Raw genomic sequence first — 22,379 nt, 5'->3', positions numbered from 1 at the left:
CCAACATACGAAGTCCCGATCGCAACTTCGACGAGACCACGTGGTCGTAAACCTATCGTCGGAAACACTCACTGAAGAAGCCAAGAACGCTCTCAGTTTAGGATATAACTTTGCCGTCGCGCCCAAACAAATTCCTAAACTCGAAATGATGATGAAAGTAGAACGGGGTATCCACGATCTTCCGCCAGCAATGGCCAATAACGTGCGACTAGACATAGCAAGTATTATAAACAAGGCTAAGCCTCCAAAAAGCAATATGCCACGTAAGCAAATAACTGCCCTAAAAAGTTATATAATAATAAAAATATTATTATTACAAAAGCCGATAAAGGAAATGCAACAGTTATCATGAATAAAGAAGAGTATAACAGAAAAATGCAAGATCTCATATGTGACAGTTCCACATATCAAATTATACATCGAGACCCTACGATGTCGCAAAAGAAAAAAGTCCAGAAAATTACTGAAAAAAGTGACATCATGGTCCAAAGAAATCATCAGGAAAATAAAACCAATTCATGTTAAAACACCCCGTATTTGTGGATTACCGAAAATCCACAAAACTAATATTCCCCTACACCCCATAGTTGATAGCATAGATAGTCCCACATATAAACTGGCCCGGCATTTAGCTAAGTCGCTTGCCCCTCTTACTGGCAACTCCTCTACTTTTGTAAAAAATTCAATCCATTTCAAAACACTGGTTAAAAATCTAATCCTAAAAAATTCAGACATAATGGTTAGTTTCGATGTCACCTCCCTATTTACCAATGTACCACTTATAGACACTCTTGATTTAATCAAGTCTAAATTTCCCCCAGATATTTTTGAATTATTTCAATTTACCATGAATGCAGGTTACTTTACATGGGGGGGGAAATTCTACAAACAGATTAATGGTACTGTTATGGGTTCCCCCCTCTCTCCCCTGTTAGCAAATTTTTACATGGAACACTTTGAAAACAAAGTACTTACCACAGCTACATACAAGCCACAAGTGTGGTTACGCTATGTAGATGATGTGTTTGCCATCTGGACCCATGGACAAGACACTTTGGATGCTTTTGTCACCTACTTAAACAGCCAACACCCCAAAATTCACTTCACAGTAGAAAAAGAATCAAATAACTGTTTACCATTTCTTGACACATTAGTCACCCGCCTTTCAGATGGATCACTATCTTTTTCTATTTACAGAAAGCCTACACACACAGGAAGACACCTACATAAACAATCACATCATCATCCAGTCCAACAGTACGGCATTTTAAAAACACTTGCACACAGAGCTAGAGCCATTTGTTCTAACGATATAGTTCTGACCACTGAACTCCAGTACCTGCGCCATACGTTCTTAGCCAACGGCTACAATCCCTACAAAATAGATAAAATACTACATAGGCCCATTACTCTGCCCTCCCCTAATACACAAGAATACAACATGACTATTTCTATTCCCTATATCAGAGGTACATCAGAAAAGATAGCCAAAGTATTGTTGAAACATGGCCTTCGCACCACCTTCAAACCTCATGTCAAGCTGGCAACTCTGATCCGCTCGCCAAAGGAGAAACTTCACCCTTTAGCACATCCAGGAGTGTATGAAGTTCCATGTGACTGTGACTTGGCCTATTATGGGCAAACAGGAAGATCAGTGAACATCCGCCTGGAAGAACATGAAAGATACATTCGCTACTATTACTATGGCAAGTCGGGACTGGCAGACCACGCTTTGGACACTCCTTGACTCAGGATTAGATGGAGGAAAACGAATTTGCTATTTAGGAGTCGTTATAGATCTAAAAGTTTATTTTTTGAGTCAGCAATGGCTTTGAAGAATTCTCCCAACCTTAACAAATATGGTTGCATTAATTTGCCAAAAATTTGGGAGACGATTATCCTAAGAAAAACTCCTGGATAACTGCTGTTTTTTTTTTTTTTTTTTCGTTAGAGGGCGCCAAAAATAGGACTTTAGATCTTTTGTCTTTTTCAATTATATTGTTTCACTCACTCACTGTCGCATTTACATGTGTGTTGTGCTCTGATGATGCTGAGTTGAAAATCAGCGAAATATTAGCGTTAATAAAACATCTTTGTTGATAAAAGTGTTTGTGGTGTTGTTAATACCATGAAAAATAAGTCATGAATAACCATCAACGCTTAAGCTTATCTGTTAGAATGTAAGCTTGTCTTTTAGATAGAATAATAATAATAATTTAGGCAATTATTAACTTTATAATTGTTACCTCCAGCTGCCCCATTTCTTTTTATATTTGGTGTGGGTGATAACATTGTGAGCTGAGCACACTGTAAGGATCCCCATTTAAGGCAGCAATGAAAGGGTTCCTCAGGCTGGCCTCTAGATATAACAAGTGACTGAACTCAGTGGAAACACATCAGGAGGCTTCTTAATCAGCTAGTGAATAATCCTGCTGCCACTAACTCTGCTAGGTCATGCCTTTAGTGAGACAGAGTGAAATTAAACTGTTGAGTCCATGCAATAGATCAGAAACTGGGTGCTCTCTCTCAGTGGCGCACTCAGGATTTAATCTTTGGGGGGGGGGGACGAGTTGAGTAGACGTTTTGCGAATACACACTACACATCGCATACGACCTATAACTGAGCATATGCAGTTATCACTAATTCATAAGTTGCACACAACATAAATAAAAAAAAATGAATTTTAATTAGGATAAGATTTTTGGAAATTTTTCTAGTGTTTTTTTCTTTTCTTTGGGGGGTGCCCGGGCCCCTTGCCCCCACCTCTGGGTGCACCACTGCTCTCTCTTTGTTGGAGCAATGTCTTGGCTCCTTTACTCTCACTACGTGCCTCTCTCTCTCTCTTACCTAAACAACGTTGAAATTGAACATAAGAAATTTCTTTTAATATTTGTGGATCAGAAAAAACTTTCTCTCAAAAAACAATACAGAAAATAACAAAAATGGAACTGCAGCCCAAAAAACTTAACAAAAATCAAAAGAAATAAAAAAAATCGTAGCCATTTCACCAGCATTCATGTTCTCATAACTATTTTAATCGTTGTGCACTTTTGCTTGCATCTAAATCTAATCTGCTGTTCTAAGTGAACCTCAACTAGTAGCCTCAGCTTTCCTACACTCTGCACAATATCTCCTACCACAAGGAAGGTAACTATGCATATTGTGCAGCTTAACATTCTGTTCTAGAGAATTGACAATCCTTGAATCTCCTCTTTAAGATCTCCTGGAGTTCAAAATTTCTTTGCCTCATTAAGTTATATTCATTTGTTGTCTGTTTGTTCTCCAGTTCTGATGCCATTCAGACATTTTCCACTACCTGATAAGAAGCTGGATAATCTACAGTTGCATACTCAAAATGTGGGCTTTTAAGAGGAATGTCAACATTCACAACTCAGAATCACATCCCCTCTCTAATTTCACTTATGTAGCAGAGATATTTGCATGCACTGTCAGTAATAATCTTGTGTGAATTGTCCGCTTTCCCAACTTGCTCTATTCTTAAATAGTGTTCCTGATAAATGTACTATGGATATCAGCTCTTACCTTGATAATTCAGATAACAACTTTATCCAACTCTCTGTTCTTGTAGAACACCCTTACACAGTAAATCTCAGGTTTGTAGCCTTTGACATTATTATAGCTGTGCTGTATGGGTTGACCTGCATGATTTCTATCAGTTATTTGGTTGGAGGTGAGGAGGGGGTCAGGATATCCAAGTGACCTTCATACCCCATTCCACCCAAAAACATCCAAAGTACTGCTCACATTAACAAGAATTGCTGACTACATACCTCCTCTTGTCTTTCATTACAAAGACATTGGAAGAATCCTTAATAACTTAGACACCAACAAGTCTTCTGGAGCTGATGGTATTTCCTCTCCAGTTGTACTTGAAACTTGTGTTCCTGAACTAACACCTATCCTACTCATATATGGTGTATATAATCTTTCATACTCATCTGGCATCCACCTTTAGCAAGGAAACAAGCCTATATCCAGCCATCCAACTATTATCCCATTGCATTCACTTCAATTCTGTTGAAAATATTGGAGAAAGTCATCAACAATCAGCTCTGTCAGCAACCAGAAGTCCTTCACTTAATCAGTAAGTGAAGGACTGCTGGTTGTCCACTTAATCAGTAACCACCACTCTTGTTCTGCAGCACAGCTTCTTGCTGCCATCACACAGTATTACTATTATTAACATCTGACCTCCATGGAGTCAGCTCATCCAACTGTGCCTTAAACTGATTCAATGTATCTACATTCAGGCAATGCATTCTACTCACTAACCACTCTTTCCATGTAAAGAACCTTCTCCTCACTTCTCTGTTAGTACATTGCTGGTGTTTCAGACCAAAGAAGCCCCAGAGATGTAACACTGATAACATGAAGCTATGTCTTGAGAACCGGGTGTCCAAAGGTACCAAGCCTCCTGGACCACTTGCAGCAACCATGATAAAAACACAACAAAAGCTCCATGCCAAGCTCGATCATTGCCCAGAATAACAAGGATTGTGTTGCTTGTTTGGGAGAAGGACAAGCTTTGAAAAATAAGTTACAGTCTCCTAAACAACTCTCTCATGATATGTTCCTTAAACAAAGGACTATCTAAATCCAAAGCCGAAGTCATTGGCAAAATAGCCAAAGACAAAGCGATTGATGTCCTGGCTCTCCAGAAAACCCATGTTCCTGACACAGCACTCATTAGACTAAAGATCCCAGGCCTAATCCTTGTGTCTTATAACTACCATCCCAAGCATGGCCTGGCAACCTACATCCGGCCTGGTCTCAATGACATAAACCAATGTGTGCCTGAAGCAGAATATATATGTATATATATTCTGTAATTCTATAAATGTATATTGATGTATATGTAGACAATATGGATTTAGACAAAATAGTGATTGTAATGGGCTAAGTTTTTTAAAACTACTTTTTTATATTTTTACATAATCCAGAAACCCTGTTCTAGAGATCAAATATGTAACTCTATGAACCTGTATCATGCACCTCCAATAAGAAGGCTGGTGATCTTACACCAGGAAGTGAAATCTGTCTTTCAGTTGAATACATGCACAAACATCCATGCCCATGGTGGGATTTGAACTTTTGAAACCTTTGGCTGGAGAGTGAGTATACTAAGCACTTAGCCAGCCAGACTGCAAAGTTTATATTTGACTTGAAAAATGATGGTATAAAAGTTTCGTATATTCCAGAAGAGTCATAAATTTGATTCTAAATGATTGAAGTAGATCTTGTAGTGCCATGTTAAAGATCACTTAGTAAAGAAATTTCTTTGTAATAGAGGAATTTCCTTACTAAGTGCTCCAGAAAATATTTATACAAGCATTGAGAAAAGATGAAAAATTGTTGTAGGAAAATTGAGGAAGAACAAGAAGGATTTAGACAAAATAGTGATTGCCAAAGACCACATTTGTACTTTATCAACCATAATTGAAAAATTATGAAAATGTTATAAAAAATCTCTCCATTCCCCTTAAAATTTAATAATATCAAAAAAGCATATTACAAAGTACCAAAGGAGAAGCATGGGGAAGGAAAATAGAATAGAGAAGGTTGACACATTCATTCTATACACTTGCTGCAGACCATGAGAAGAAAACCTGAACCTTGCATGCTTTTTTATTTTTTAATATCAGTCCCTCACACAAGAGGTCACAAGACTTATAACACAACAGTGTTATGTGTTGTCCAGTTAGAGAGAAGGAAGGAATCAATTGATGTGTTTCTTGAAAATCTGGGGATTGTAAAATAACTATTAAAAAAAAAAAAACATAATGCAGAAACATTATCTATCAGAAAGTGATCAGTGAGGTAGGGGATCATCCATTAAGCAGGTAATGGAAAAGTGTGACGAGAGGAAGTACCCCCCATCCTTCATGACATGCAGTGATCAGAAAGGAAGCTTGGCAGTTCATTTGCAAAGGGCAAGACGGAGATCTGCTGTAGAGCCAGAGTGGTGGAATTCATGTTGGTGATCACTTACTAATTGCTGGGTACTTATTAGTGAAGTAGTTGGCCATTAATGATATTTTCTATTATTATTGAAAGCATTGAGGTTAGAGTAGTGGGACCATAGTCTGATGGCTGACTTTTATCTCAGTTTTTAGGAACAAGCTATTTAAAAACTTCCTTCCATTCTTTTGTGTAGATGTCAGTTGAATGTTACAGTTTGTAAATATGATACATGATAGGTGTTAATTCTTGAGCACAAACTTTTAGTGCAACTGGAGGGGCATCTCAACCAGGAATTTCTTAATATCAAGAATGTTGAATATTTTTCTGATATCCTGACAAAAGATCAGAGGAGGCATTCTGTGGACAGTGAGTAGTATAGTGAGAGATGTTCACTGATCTTCTGAACTGGAAAGTTCAGTGTCGACACTTTTTCTGAGAAGAACTAGATAGTGAATATTGTAGGCTTCACATACCAAGAAGTAAAACTAAACAAACTTGCAATTTTTTTTTTTTAATTAGCAAAATACAGAATATTTCTGTACAAACAGCTTTTTTGGAAATGTGAAAAATATGGAATTCTGTTTTATGAGACATAATTTTGCCTATTTGGTGTTCCCAATCATCAAAATCAATTGCAAATTATTTTTTATTATAATTTTATTATTTGTCAACTCCAGGGAGTCCAAAGACTCATTGGGGAGAGGGCATCTGCTCTACAGCTGTGTCTCCACTATTCACAATCCACCAACTATACCAACCATGCAGCTACACCAACAGCATCTATTGCCAACCACCACCACTATTTCTATGGACAATCACAAACATCCATGCCCACGACGGGATTCGAACCCGCAGCCTTTTGGCTGGGGAGCGGATACGCTAACCACTCGGCCAGCCAGGCTGGTATCAGATAAGGCTGATCTGTAACAAGATTTTATGACAGTTTTCCATTATTATTGAAAGCATTGAGCTGAGAGCTGTGGGACCATAGTCAGGTGGGTAACTTTTATCTCAATGTTTAGGAATATGTGAAGCAGGAAACAAAACTTACACAATTTGTTAATAAACAAAATTAACAAAAATTTCCCCAAAAAAAGCTATGCAAACAGTTTTTTGGAAAATTAGTGAGAAATATGAATTCTGTTTTATGAGACAATTATGCCTAATTGGGGTTTCAAATTTGGTGTTCCCAATCATCAAAATAAATTGCAAATTCTCATTAGATAAGGATGATCTGTAGCAAGATTTATGTATTTCATCTTTGAAAATGTCTTTTAACACAGTGAATGTTGGTACAAACCCCACATGTATATATGTATATATATATATATATATCAGGGGCGAATATTTCAGGTGTGCGGTGCTCATCCACCGAATAGAAATATTACCAATATTATATTATATTTTTGCATGTATTCCTGTTAAAGACTCCCTTAATTCACATAATTCCTAAAAATAAACACAATAGACTATAATACTTCATGAAGAGGACACTTTTCATTGCTTAAATGTTGCATCACATTAGAGTTAATACCCCAGGTGTGCTTTCAAAATACATGCGCCTTGAGCCCTTTGAAAAGATGTATAGATGCCACAGTAGGTCAATTTCTTAGCATTGTAGTAGTTTGAAAGAAGAAAACGAGGCTGGATGAGCTCTGAGACAATAGCACCTAAAGGCTGTGGTTGGTTATTGGGTCCACCAATCCAATTGAACATTGTCATTTGTCATGAGTTGCTGTTTTTGTTTTCTGAGTTTCATCAGTTTTGCTTCTGTGAAGTTTAAACTCATGTGGTAGGCAAGTTTTTATATATATAATTTTTGATAATTTATAACTTTTTGTCCATATTTGCAATGGGAACCAGTATTGTAGTCGAAGGAGATAAGCATCGTCTTTCTCTTCCAAATTTTACACCTTTGAGTAATTCGAATATACCAACCAAATATAGCATTCTCCATCATTGTTTTCTAATGTACAGTATCTTAAAACAAACACACTGTCTACACTGCACAGATTTGGTTAAAATTTTCCTACTAATTGCATTAGACCAATTAAGATGGGCACTGATGTGCTATATACTTCTAAAACTTTCAAACATTGTTAAAATTGCAATTGTACACTCAAACTGATGTGAATTTTGTAGCAAGGGTTGCATATGACAGCACACCCATCCAAAATGGGCACATGATGCCTGTCTACGAGAGGCACATGATGCCACTGATATATATATATATATATACAGGGTGTTCGGGATAAATTGGACAGTTTCGTAAGGAAAAAGAAAATCTTCTTTGTATCTATTAAATTTAATGAATTGACAAAAAACATTACAGGCAGAGTTAATTACAATACTATCAACAAGATTTACTCAAAATAACCACCATTAGCATCGATCACAGCTTCAATCCTGCTTCGGAACCCCGAACAAGCTGATGCTACAGTCTCCCTGGGAAGGGCCGCAAAAACTGTTTTAATTTTATCCATTAACTGGGCTTTTGTATTACTGGAAGTGCGATTGGTGTCTTTTTCAACTGCGCCCCATACAAAATAATCCATGGGGTTAAGGTCTGGGGAGTTTGGAGGCCAAACATTTGGACTGGTGAAGTCGTAGAAATTTTCAGACAACCATTTTTGACTTTTCCCAGAGGTGTGGCAAGGGGTCGAATCCTGCTGCCATACATACGGCCTACCATTGGCTACCCTTGTTATCCAGGGCTTGACTACAGTTAGCAACTCCACGAACAAAGCCCGAATTCCAATGCCAGGGATCTTCAACACTTGTTCCTGCAGATTTGCGAGGAATTCTGCTGTATGAACGCAATCAGATCGTCTGCTAGGGATCTTTCTTCTTGCTACATCCTCGTAGTCACCATTGCAAGTCTCTAGTTCATGCCTGATTGTTTTTACTGTATTCAGGGAGCATTGGGCAGCAGTCGAAATATCCTTATTTTGATGGCCGGCACGAATCATCATGATACAAGTTATTCTCTTCCATGATTCAGGTGGGTTCCAGCTATCCATCCTTTCTGACATCTTGTATATGAATGAAGAAGGGTCCAACCTTTTAAATGAAGAGAAGTGTGTGTTAATACATGTAACTTACGGAAAAATATAATTAATTATAAATATGTCAAATTTATCCCGAACACCCTGTATATATATATATATATTTATATATCATGGGGTGGTCCGAATATATCGAATATAAACTCGTGGACCAACAGGGCAGTAAGGGACAATCATCTTGATTGTAAGGGAAGTGGCTCTCCCATGGTCCCCTAGTTGGATCTATCCTCTACTTTGAGGACGATCCACTCACTTAAATCTTTTCTATACGACCGTATCGGCCACCTCATTTTATAACCTTATGCTATTAGAGTACTTGAGGACTATAATGTCTTTCCATTTCTGGCCTATATCTATGTCCACTCTATAAACTTCTGTTATTATTCTACTATAATTTACTCTTTCCCCTTCAATATACCTTCTTCCTCCTATGAGTTTAAATTTGGAAGAAGGCTAGTCCAGAAGCTTTAAGGTAGTAGCACCACCACTGGACTATCCATTGCCAGGCTTAGTTACCTGACATGGAGAACATTATTCTACTTTTAAGTCGACAGAGAAAAGTAATCGGAATGAATCTATGGAAAAACGACCCTGGAATGGAAAAGGTAAAACGAAAATGGAAACAACAAAATATAATACATATAGCAAACTGGAATGTAAGAGAAAAATAGCATATAAAGAAATAGAATTAGACCAAATATTAAATGGAAGAAATTTTTAAATAGCAGTAATAACTGAAACAAAAAAGAAATTAAAAGGAACCATGAGAACTTAAAATTTTATTGAAATATATGGGGGGGGTCTGAAAAGTTCTCTGCCTGACAATGAAAAAACGAATTTATAATTTCAAAATTATTTTTATTTTCAACATAATCTCCCTTAAGACTAATACATTTATTCCAGTGATGCTCCAGTGCCATTATCCCATCCCTGTAGTGGTTCTCAGTAAGATCTGCAAAATACCACTTTACATCTACAATCACCTCTTGATTCAAAGAAAAACGCTGACCACCTAGGAAGAGAGTTTTAGTTTTGGGAAGAGATAGAAATCTGAGGATTAGGGTGGGTGTTCCAACAATTCATAGCACAGATCCCTTAATTTTCTCCTTGCCCAAACACTTTTGTGGGCAGGTACATTGTCCGACGAAAGATGATATTTTTCTTCTGCAGACCTGGTCTTTTCTCGCGAATTTTTTCGTCTAGTCTGATTAAAAGATTGGAATGATATTCCCCGGTTATTGTTTTAACCTTTTCAAGATAATTAATAAACAAAATGCCTTTAGCATCCCAAAACACTGATGTCGTGACCTTTCCTGCTGATAGATCCTGCTTTGTCTTCTCTGGTGCTGAACAACTGACTTCTTCCACTGTTTTGAATGCTGTTTGGTTTCTGGTGTGTAATGGTGAATCCAGGTCTCATCCATAGTAATAAATTGATGCACAAAATCAGTTTTATTCTTGTTAAAATGCTCCAAGCACTGTTCAGAGATTTTCATGCGAGTGCATTTTTGATCTGCTGTGAGCAAGCGGGGCACCCATCTTGCACAAAGCTTTTTCATATGCAATTCTTCATGCAAAATATATCCTACATGTTCTTTTGAAATGCCTATAGTCTCAGCAATTTCATATACTTTGACTCGCCTGTCATCCAATACCATATCGTGCACTTGATGAATGATTTTTGGTGGTGTTACACTTTTTAGACGTCCTTCATATGGATCGTCTTCAAGGCTGCTACGGCCACGTTTAAACTGGCAGTCCATTTCTTAATTGTCGAAAATGAAGAAGGAGAGTGCCCATAAACTTTTATGAACTTCAAATGAATTTCTTTTGCCATTAAACCTTCTTTTACAAAGAATTTTATAACTGCACGATACTCAATTTTATCCATTTCAAGGGATACAGACAACGCTTTTGCTTCAGACAACTGTATTAATTAAACTACTTGATAGAATGACTTGCAATTTCAATGGATGCTTATGAGAGATGTACCAACTTAGAAAAAAAAAAAAAAATCTTGCCAATAGTGTTGCCATCTATGGTCGAGGCCAAGAACTTTTCAGACCGCACTCGTATAGTGGAGGTGACAGAGGCCAAAGAGCATGAGCAAGTGTTATGATTTGGATTCATAATTCCCTTTCTAAAAGTTAAAACATTATAAATTATGGAATGAAAGAATATTAGAAGTTAGAATAAAAATAAAGTTATTTAACAATAATTGATTGGTTTATATGCCCCAGAAGAAGGAAGAGTACAGGATAATATTGAATTTTATAATTAGTTCCAAAATATATGTAATAAATAAAAATTATTATGTAATATTAGCAGGAAACCTAAATGCAAGAATTGCAAACACAAAAATTAATAATATAGGAATATATGGAGAACATACTCTAAACAGGAATCGTAAAAAATTGACTTTGTAGTTTATAATAACCTTAAAATAATGAATTCTTTCTATAAATATAAAGACATAAATATACTTGTGCAGCAAGAGGATGGAAATGAATATTAGATTATTTTATCTTAAATGAAAAGACAACAAAGTTCTCTTTAGATGTTAGAGTTCACAGAAGATATGAAATGAGTAGTGGTCACTTCCTCGTTAAAATAAAATTAAGATTACCACTTAAATGGCTACAAATAAAGAACAGAAAGAAAATTTAAAACGTTTGTTTATAAAACTAGATTATTAAAAGACACAAATATACAATGGCTATATGAACAAAGAATTAACCAATATTTAAATAAAAAAAAATGAAGTAATGGAATGGCTTAATATAATATAAAAACGATAAAATGCAGCAGCAAATGAAAGCTTAAGAAAGACAAAAAAATTCAATAAAAGAAAAAAACTGAAGATGTAGGATGATACAATCAATAATAAAAGAAGCCTATCATAAATGGTTAAGCAGTAAAAGAAAGATATTTTAAATTTAAATGAGATAGCCAAAGATTATGGAATGATAATATCAACAGAAATCAAAAACGATAGCGTTTAAATGACAAGATCCAGTAAGAACTAAAAGAGTAATAGATAACAAGATTTTAGAACAGGTGAATTCATTTAACTACCTATGATGTATGATTACATATGAAAATGAAAAAGGTATAAAACTAAAAATTTAGGTAAAAACCTAAAAAAAAAAAGGTGTAATTAACTCTATATTTAAACCAAACCTAGTACAAAAACAAACCAGACTAAAAGTATACGATACATTAGCCCTACCAGTCCTATTGTTTGGAAGTGAAATCTGCACAATAAAACAAAAAGACCAAGATTAATAACAGCTGAAATGAAGTTTATGAGAAAAACTGCAAAGTATACTCTATTTGATCACAAAAGAAATGAAGAAATTATGAAAGAATTAAACCAAGAATCAGTAATAGAAAAAATTTAAAAAATATAAACACAAATGGATGGAACACATTGAAAGAATGAAAATAGAAAGATTACCAAAACAAGCTTTAAATTACCAACCATTAGGGAAAAGAAAACCAGAACGTCCTCTTAAGAGAATCAGTGATGACTTCTAAGGCTGGAACAGGCCACTCTAGGCCTAAATTCTTGATAGGCATGATGATGATGAATATTGATACAAATATGCACCAGATTCACCTATACATAAACTCAGTGGAAGTGACATTCACAGCACTCGTCCACCTGAAGAAAGACCTAAATTCAATTCTAGTCACCCACTAGAGGAACTTTTTCTAAGCATTTCTTCGACCAGGTCCTGAATTAGTCAATCTCGGGCATAGGCAAACAGTTTGTTTTTCTCCCAGAAACTTGGGTTATTTTTTCATCCCATAAATATGAATATCGACCATAGAACCCACACTGTTTCAGACAATAACATATATTGTGTTATGGGAGAAAGGTGTGGTCAAGACCACAACTCAGAACTCAAGTATCTCTCATTGGCTACTGGTGGAGATTGAATTGCCCACAGTCTCCAAAAGTTAGGACTAAAACGGCCTCACTTACTCCCTGTAAGGGAATAAAAGGTTATAGTGATTAAACTCATGATGCGTGCAAGTAAAAATTCTCTGGCATTCACAGTGAAGTTTGCACTGAGTCGTCTTAGCAGCATTGGTGGCAGTATGCTACCTATGCAAAAAAATGAACATGACTAAGTCTCATTAGCACTATAGACACCAGAATAACATTTTAATAATTCTGTCATTACATTTATTTAAAAGCCATCCTTAGCTTCCAGTCCATATAATAAAGGTCAAAGGCTGGATCCGGCCCACATGCTATAGTTTTCCGACACCCTATCTAAACAACAGTTGGAAAAAACGACTGATGCCAATAGATCTCTCTTATCTTTTGGTGAAGTTTACATTATATCAGGAGGTGAGAAAATGGAAACATGGAAGGGCAGAAGTTGTGCCAGCACTTTAGAAAGGGAACAGAAAGCACATCTGCCATTTAAACAATGCAAGCTCTCTGCATTTGGTCTCTCCCTGAAGTCTGCTTTGGATTTTATTTTTTTAGAGTGCTTATGGGCTTCAGTGAGCTGAATAAGAAGCTGGAGTTTTTGACTTCAGCCATTGAATGTATGATAAATTTCTCTCATGGACTGGTGTGACAAATTTGTTACAGAACTAATGCTTGGATAGGGGTTGGGGGGAGGGTTATAGAGCAATGAATGAAGGCCCTCATTCCAGCAAGAATAATTTGTTCAGAGACCAAATAACCAAAATTATTACTGCAGAATAATGGAGAGCAGAACTTTACTAGAGCATGCAAAAGAGGCATAGAAATCCCAAAGGTTATACTACAGTACCACAGACTGAGATTGGGGAAGATTGGTCTATTCCTATTTGACACTTGTCAGGTTTATAAATAACATTATGTGGTGTTTCCTTTCCTCCATAGCTCGGTTGATTGACAATGTTCTTCATTTGAAAAGTCAAGTGCAAATTCTTTGTAAGATGCAAAAAAAACCTTTATCAGAGCTTTTCAATTGAAAGTGAACTAGCCAGTCTCACACAGTGTAGTAGTGTTGGTTCTACTGAAACTCCAGTTTTTCATCCTACATAAAGGCAAATCAGTCAGAGTACACACAAAATACTGTTAATGGGCAATAGATAGCATTATGTGTAAATAGTGTTGTGTGTAAATGGATGGTGGGATGCTTGGGATGGAGTGCCCTCCACAGTGAGTTCTTGATTCCTTAGAGATGTCATGTAATTATAATAAACCAACTTACTTGGCTGTGTCAAGCTATTGAACCTCCACACAAAAGGGAGTTGGATGGATGGATGAAAGGTTTTATTTCAGTTAGTAACCACAGAAATTTAGATTATATATATAAATTAGTTTATCCACAGGCACTTTCAAAGTAGCAAAAACACAGAAAATTATTACCCATTCATTGTATTTACTTTTTAAAGTAAATACAATGAATGAGTACTTAAAGGCAATTCTTGATTACTTTGACAACTCTCTTCTCTTTTAACACATCTCCATTCCTTTCTCACATCTCCTAACATTATTTGCTTCATGTGTCCACAAGCTGTTCTTCTTATATCACAATATAGAATACTCTCTGGATGAAGGACATTGAAATAGTCTGCATCACATTTATAATAGTCATTATAAATAGTAAACAGCATATAATAGTAATTTAGTTACCTCCAAAACTCAACTACTGCTTAACATGGTAATTAACCTGTCTTCCGTTACCTTGAAAAGTCTGAAACACAGTGCACTTACATGTGGCCACAATTTCACCTTAGCACCGAAGAAATAATGATTCAGGTAGAACGTAGAATCCGCAACCTTCTCAACCATATTTCCAACAATATCAGACTGGATGTAGTCAGTGTTCTGACCAAAACAAAACTACCAAAAACCAACCTGTCCAAAGAAGAATATGATGCTCTACAAGAAATGAAGAACAACAGAGAAATAGTAATTACCAAAGCAGATAAGGGAAATGCCACTGTGGTTCTCAACCAAACAGACTATACAGGTAAGCTCACTTCTTTATTGTTAGATCGATCTACCTGCCTCCCTATTGAATATGATTCCACCAGCTCCCAAATCAGAACACTCCAAAGGCCCCTTTGGAAGAAGGCTACTTCTTGGCCTGAGGAAGTTACTAACAAACTAAAGCCTTTTAACTCTAGACCCACCCGAATATATGGGCTACCAAACATCCATAAACAAAATGTGCCATTACATCCCATTGTAGATGGCATTGATTCCCCACATACAAATTAGCCAAACATTTAGCCAAAGCGCTCACACATAAAAAAACTCAGCTCACTTCAAAGCCATTATAGAAAACTTCTCACTCCAACACACTGACATAATGGTCAGTTTTGATGTCTCCTCCCTATTCACGAATGTCCCACTCAAAGCTACCTTAGAGCTCATCCAAGCCAAACTTACTCCCAATATCTCAGATCTATTTCAGTTCACAATGAACTCAGTCTATTTCATTTGGCAAGGAAGATTCTACAAACAGATCAAGGGGACAGCCATGGGTTCACCACTCTCTCTCCCCATCCCTAGCCAACTTCTTTGTGGAGACTTTTGAAGAAAAGCATTAAACTCAGTCCCACAAAAACCCACTGTTTGGCTACGCTACATGGATGATGTGTTTGCTATTTGGCCACACAGCTCAGATACATCTTCCACATCTTCTTAACACACTTGAACAACCAATGCCCCAGAATCCAGTTCACCCTGGAAAAGGAAAAAAACAACAGTCTTCCTTTCCTAGACACTCTGATTATACACCTGATGGATCCTTGGCTTTCTCTATTTATAGAAAACCAACCCATACAGGCAGATACATTCACCAACAATTCTCCCCTCTACCCTCACAACAATCCGGAGTTATAAAAACCCTATATAATATGGCAAAATTAATCTGTTCAGATGACAATGCCCTAACCACTGAACTAAACCACATCCTTAACATGTTCTTAGCCAATGGCTACAATCGCCAGAAAATATTAAAACCAGTTAACCACAACCCCCCCCCCCCCTTCATAACAAAGATTACACTAAATCTATCACCATTCCTTACATCTGGGGCACCTCTAAAAAGTTAACCAAAATCCTAAAGAAATATGACTTGACGACCTGTTACAAACCATATAAAAAATTGCCATCCCTTATCTGCTTCACCAAAGACCAGCCACTTCCCTGAGATCTATCTGGAGTACACCAGGTCCCTTGCAGCTGTAAACTGTCCTACTATGACCAAACAGGCAGGACAGTTAATATCAGGATATCCGAACACAAAGACTACATCCGGTTTCACTGATATAGCCATTCTGGGCTTGTGGACCATGCTCTGGATACCCACCACAGATATGATGGAAGAAAGCCAGTTTATGGCTTTCTTCCATTACAAATATGAAAGATTGTTCATGGAATCAGTCTCAGCTCTAAAAAAACTTTCCAAACCTCAACAAATTTGGGTGCATGAGACTGCTCCAAATTTGGGAAGCTTGCATCATGAGAACATCAGCCCAACAGCCAAGACAAACCAATTTAGCCTGCTAGGGGGAACCTTTAGGACTCTAGGAACAACGTTAGTTATTCTCTTCTGCCTCGTTTGCTCATTGTTATAACGCAGGCACATATCATAAAACTATGATATGTGCCTCTGTGCGCATAGTTTTATGTTCCCATTGAAGATGGCAATGTAGCATTTCTGAAATATAAGAAGTATTGATCTGAAGTTTGCTTTGAATTAATATTTAGTATATGTTGTAATTTCCTGAAATAATTTAATAGTCATAGTAATAGCAGGCATGATACATTTTTCAGTTGCATTGTCGAAACATAACTTCTCTCTTACTTAATGGCTATTTGATATAATCTGCAGAAAAACACGAGTGTTTTAGTTCCAGCAATGTAGAAAGGGCAATTCAGTTGTAGATTCCTGTTGCTGCCCAAATGAAATTGTTGCCATCATTTTGCCACCTTTTGCAACTTGCAGAAGTGGGCAGAATAGCAAGGATTACTTGGATGCTGAAAAACCCACTAACAAGTAAAGGATGATTTGACTGCATCTTGACTACCTCGCACAAATTTGGTCACCTGGATTTCTTGGGGGGATCAGCAGTTACTGGAGAGGATTCAGAAATGAGTGACCATGCTGGTGACAATTGTAGGAGCATTCCAAGTCTGTGGAATGCTCCTACAAGAATAGATTGAAGGGAGCGGGGGGGGGGGGGGGGGGGGGGGGGCACCTTTAGGACTCTAGGAACAACATTAGTTATTCTCTTCTGCCTCATTTGCTCGTTATAACGCAGTATGTGTTACAAAGTTTAGATGGTAGGTGGGAAAGAGGGGACTGGATGAAACTTATATGTTAGTAAAGAAGTTCTATAAGATTGACACAAAAGAAATTTTTCAGTACATGATGAATAGAGAAAGCTAGGGGTCACTCCTAGAAGTTGTGAAAGAATATAGTTAGTAAGAGTATATCGGACTAGCTTTTTTGCTTAGAGAGTGGTGACTGAGTGGAATGGATTGCTAGAAGTAGTTGTAAGTGCCGTGACAGTGAATAAGTTGAAGGAGAACTATGTTAGGTATTGTGTGTATAAAGGTTAGTTCCGGTTTCCTGCGATGTGTCTTCTGACTCCATGGAGATACCCATATTATAATAATAAAGAACTACTTGGCATATTTCGATAATTTATACTTTGTCTTCAGCTTGTTGAGCAGAATCAAATTCAGATTAAGTATCAAAAATAAAACCCCCAAATTAGAATTGGGACCTGAGTAAGAATGTGCATATTGTTACACCCTGATAACTTAAGAATGTGAAAATTTCAGTTATCATGATGTAACAGGAGAAGAAAAAAAAAACCTGTATAAATAACTAAGTAAGCAAGCTTATTCCTAAGCAGATATCATTAAGAGAGCCTTTGAAAGTAACGAATACATAAAAGTAAAAGAAAAAAATATGCTTGCATCTAAGTGAAAAATATAGCTGAAATTGTTTGTTGAACAAAAAAAAAAGGGGGGGGGGGATTTATTACAGTTGTGATATGATAAAATAAGGTTAAGTAAAGCAAAGATTAGTCATAGGATTTTGTATGTGAGAGGCTAGTTTTTACTTGAAATAAGAGATTAAAGATTCGAATTAGTTCTTAGAAAATTTTGGAAAGGGGATTAATTTAGTATAGATGACATAGAGGTTAGCTTAAACAAAAAAACCAAAGCTCAAGGGCATAATTCCCGAATTGAGACTTCGTCGCGTGCACACAGACCACAGGATGTTTTGGCAGAAAAACACCACTCTAATTGGTCAGTGAAATTGATTCCAGTAAATGGGGGAAGAAAAGAAACTGAAGAAGGTGCTGCTAGGGTCATCGTATAAAACGGTTAGGAACCCCCCCCCCCCCCGAGGCTTTTTTCCTCAGAGTTTTCTTCACGAGTCTTCGTATAGGTCTCACGCGGTTTTCCTGAGTGACGGGTTAGGAGTTTTCTCCGTCCAATACAATAAGGAAACAAAGTGTGCGGGATTTCGATTTCGTGGTCCTATTGTAAGAAATGAGGGACGCCGTTTAGTTAAAAGAAAGAAGATAATGTCAGTGTGTTTTATCATCCAGTGATAGTAACGAGAGAAAGAAATCTATACAGAAGTCAGTGCCGACATGGTGATTTTTACAGCCATAGAATAGATGATCCTATGTATGTCCTTGATTGAAGCATGTAAAGTAAAGATCGTGAAAGCCCATCTTAATGCCAAAGGAATTTAAGAGTGATAAGTTATAGAAGAGTTCGTTCTAGGAAGGTACAATCGGAAAAGGGTAGAAATCAGTGTAGAAGACCCAAGTAAAAAGGTACTGTAAGAATCTCGTGTTAATTCAAATCATATGTAACTGTAATCATTGTTCAATACCAGAACAGTTGAAGGGACTAATGAGAATTATACTAGGACTTTAGTACATGTCAGACTAGAATGAGAATAAGCTTGTTACTATTAATTAATAAGTATTCATGTGCCTAGAGATTTATGCATGTACATTGTATTTCATTTAAGAGAGTTTTAAAGGTCAAAAGGTGTGTATTAGCTAAGCGAAAGGATAAATTTAATCCATATTGTCATAGTAAGAAAATTAGAGTAACTGATTATATATGTATAATAAATTTAGTTTAATCCTTTATCCAAGTGTGAGCAAAGTTTGCGCCTGAAAGTATCTTCAGGACTGGGGTAAGGTGGTACAACACCAGGGCACTCCTTGCAAAGGTGGAGCAAGCTACCAACACTCCTATCTCAGTATCTCCCATAATGCAAAACACGTCTCCTTGCGGATATGTCTAATCTTATGCATTAAGGGAAGGACCACAACCCAGACTAGTTTCGACCTTTATTGAGGTCTCTTCAGTGGGAGCCAGGCCCAAGTGGATATGTCTAATGTTATGCATTAAGGGAAGGGCCACAACCCAGACTAGTTTCGACCTTTATTGAGGTCTCTTCAGTGGGAGCCAGGCCCAAGTGGAGATACCAGGCAGAAGCATTAGCAGGTCATCTTTGCCTATAGGAGTTGCTAAATGGTGTGCCACCCTTTTTTAATAAATTACTCTGGATTTAGAGAAAGATGTTGGAAGTTTATTATTCACTTGGTTAGAGTATAATAAATTTAGTTTAATCCTTTATCCAAGTGTGAGCAAACAAAGTTTGTGCCTGAAAGTATCTTCAGGACTGGGGTAAGGTGGTACAACACCAGGACACTCCTTGCAAAGGTGGAGCAAGCTAACATCACTCCTATCTCAGTATCTCCCATAATGCAAAACACATCTCCTTGCGGATATGTCTAATGTTATGCATTAATGCTTCTGCCTGGTATCTCCACTTGGGCCTGGCTCCCACTGAAGAGACCTCAATAAAGGTCGAAACTAGTCATCTGGGTTGTGGCCCTTCCCTTAATGCATAACATTAGACATATCTGCAAGGAGATGTGTTTTGCATTATGGGAGATACTGAGATAGGAGTGCTGGTAGCTTGCTCCACCTTTGCAAGGAGTGCCCTGGTGTTGTACCACCTTACTCCAGTCCTGAAGATACTTTCAGGCGCAAACTTTGTTTGCTCACACTTGGATAAAGGATTAAACTAAATTTATTATACTCTAACCAAGTGAAAAATAAACTTCCAACATGATTATATATGTCCTAGAAAGTACAGAATTATAGCTTGATACCAGTAAGGGATTAGATAAAGAGTCAATTAGTTCTAGGACTATATATGTTTGTTTGTATAGAATCTGTTATGGCGGTATGAACACAATTCCCATATAGGATTTTAGCCTAATACTTGTGTTTAGCTAGTGTTAATTTGTATTATATATATATATATACTTAGTATTGAATTGGGTTTTATTTGATAAAGAATGAATTGTACCATGTTTAAGAGTTCAATAAACTTTTGTTCAATGAAAATACAGTTGTCTGAGATTGCCACTCAATGCACCACTTGTAACAACGTACGAACCTAATCATGCGGGGGGGGGGATTTTGTTAAGTTACGAGATAACGGTCACGATTGCATGTTAGTATTCACACTCAGACATATTTTGGGTAATTGCTCCTTGTTTTTTAATTTTATATCTTAAACTAAATGTCCTGAAGGGTACAGTATAATACAAATATTTAGGGACACTAAGGGGAGAAGAAACTTGAATATTTGTATTTGGGTGATATCTCATATATAGATTAGGTTTGGATAAAGACAAGTAGAGTTTCACTTGTAAGGATAGTTGAAAGCATAATAATCACAAATTGGGACACAACAATATTCATTTGCATGCTTACACAGTTCCCTTCCTTATTTATTATATCGTAAATCATAATTAGTGAGCTTCTTGCAATGATTCTTTGGATTCCATGAGAATGCAATAATAGTAACATATTAAGACTAATTAAGATGATGAAAGTTTTTCCACTTGGTTATACTATAAATTAAAATGCCAAGAAATTATATTCTTTTTTTCATCCTTTATCCAAGTGTAAGCAAACAAAGTTTGCACATGAAGTAACTTCATGATTGGGCTGCTTATATATAGAGGCTAATGAGTTCACATCAATTGCCTTAGTATCTCATAATACAATGCACATATCCTTACAGACATTTATATTGCTTTGCATTATGAGAATGGCCACTACCCACTTAGACTGGTTTTGACTTTTATTGAGGTCTTATCGGTTTCAACGTTGATCTCTAATCCAGATTATTTTAGTAATAAGGTGTGACACCTTTTGATTACTTGTATATTGAAATATGACTTCTGCATTCCTTCCACCAGTTCCACAATGCATTATGGATAGGCAATTGATGAAGTCATTAGCCTCTATATATAAGTAGCCTAGTTATGAAGTTACTTCACACACAAACTTTGTTTGCTTACACTTGGATAAAGGATGAAACCAAAAATATAATTTCTCAATTTCTCGGCATCTTTAATTTATACTAATCAAGATGAGTTAGAAACTTTTAATTTGAAAATTACAAAAACAGCTAATATTTATTTGTTTTTGCAGATATCAGGCGATCCACTTACTCTAAGCAGATCAATTGTGGCTTGTACTGCATGTGGCCAATACTATATACAACAAGAGGACAAGACAGTGGGTAGTGTTGGTAGTAATGTCTACAGTAATAGATTTAAAAAGTGTGAGAATTGTCTGTATCTTTTAAATGAAGGCTGGGAAAGAAAAGAATATGAAATTTTTAAACGAATGCTTAAATCGTTAAAAGAAGATGAGTATGAACGAGGAAATACTGAAGGATTAGTATATTTGCTCCAGGTAAGTAGTCTGTCTGCTAAGTGTACTCATTCCATATAATGGTAATATTTATACTGAATCTCATGAATTGAAATGACATCTGTTAATACTGAATGCTGTCAGTGGATATTTAGTAAATACAGAAGTGAATCTAGAGTAATTCTTTACAAAAAAAATTAAGTTGAATTTGTTGGGAAGAAAAGTAACAGATTATTATTATTATTATGATTTTCAGCCTTCCAACAGAAGTCTTGAGTACATCTGAGGTAGCAATGGCATGACTTTATGAAGTACCTAAATTCATAGTTTTGCTATTTATATCCAGGTATTTATTTATACCTGGATATAAATGTAACTAATACCAAACATATTCAGAGTTAGATTTATGTTTGTAAAGGGGAAAACCAGTTCCACAAGCACAGTCTCAGACTAATTCAGCGCTGAAATAATATAAAAAGCATAAACAGCAGATGAATCATGTACTGACTAATCACCACTGTGGCCAAACTGATACCTTACTTCAAAATGCACTATCCTTTTACAGAATGGTTTGCATATATATTTA

The 22,379-nt window shown here is 36.5% G+C and overlaps 1 protein-coding gene across 3 annotated transcripts in view; it reads left to right on the top strand.

Moving 5' to 3' along the window:
- The window catches only part of LOC150108466 (IQ motif and ubiquitin-like domain-containing protein), a 227,567-nt gene that overhangs the window by 148,774 nt on the left and 56,414 nt on the right, over positions 1-22,379 (top strand). For all 3 annotated transcript variants that reach the window (XR_016550657.1, XM_090415872.1, XM_090415873.1), the window contains exon 9: positions 21,569-21,835. Coding sequence is in view for 2 of the 3 variants with exons in the window: in XM_090415872.1 (XP_090271998.1) it covers positions 21,569-21,835 (267 nt within the window). In the remaining variant the exon portion in view is untranslated. The remainder of the gene's footprint in view (positions 1-21,568; positions 21,836-22,379) is intronic.

The sequence above is a fragment of the Typopeltis vanoorti genome, chromosome 3 (genome assembly GCF_054136105.1).
Source record: "Typopeltis vanoorti isolate ZY-2024b chromosome 3, IOZ_Tvanoo_1.0, whole genome shotgun sequence".
NCBI classification, from domain to species: Eukaryota; Metazoa; Arthropoda; class Arachnida; order Uropygi; family Thelyphonidae; genus Typopeltis; species Typopeltis vanoorti.
Note: the sequence above shows the minus strand (reverse complement) of the source record. Positions and strands in the feature narration are given on the sequence as shown.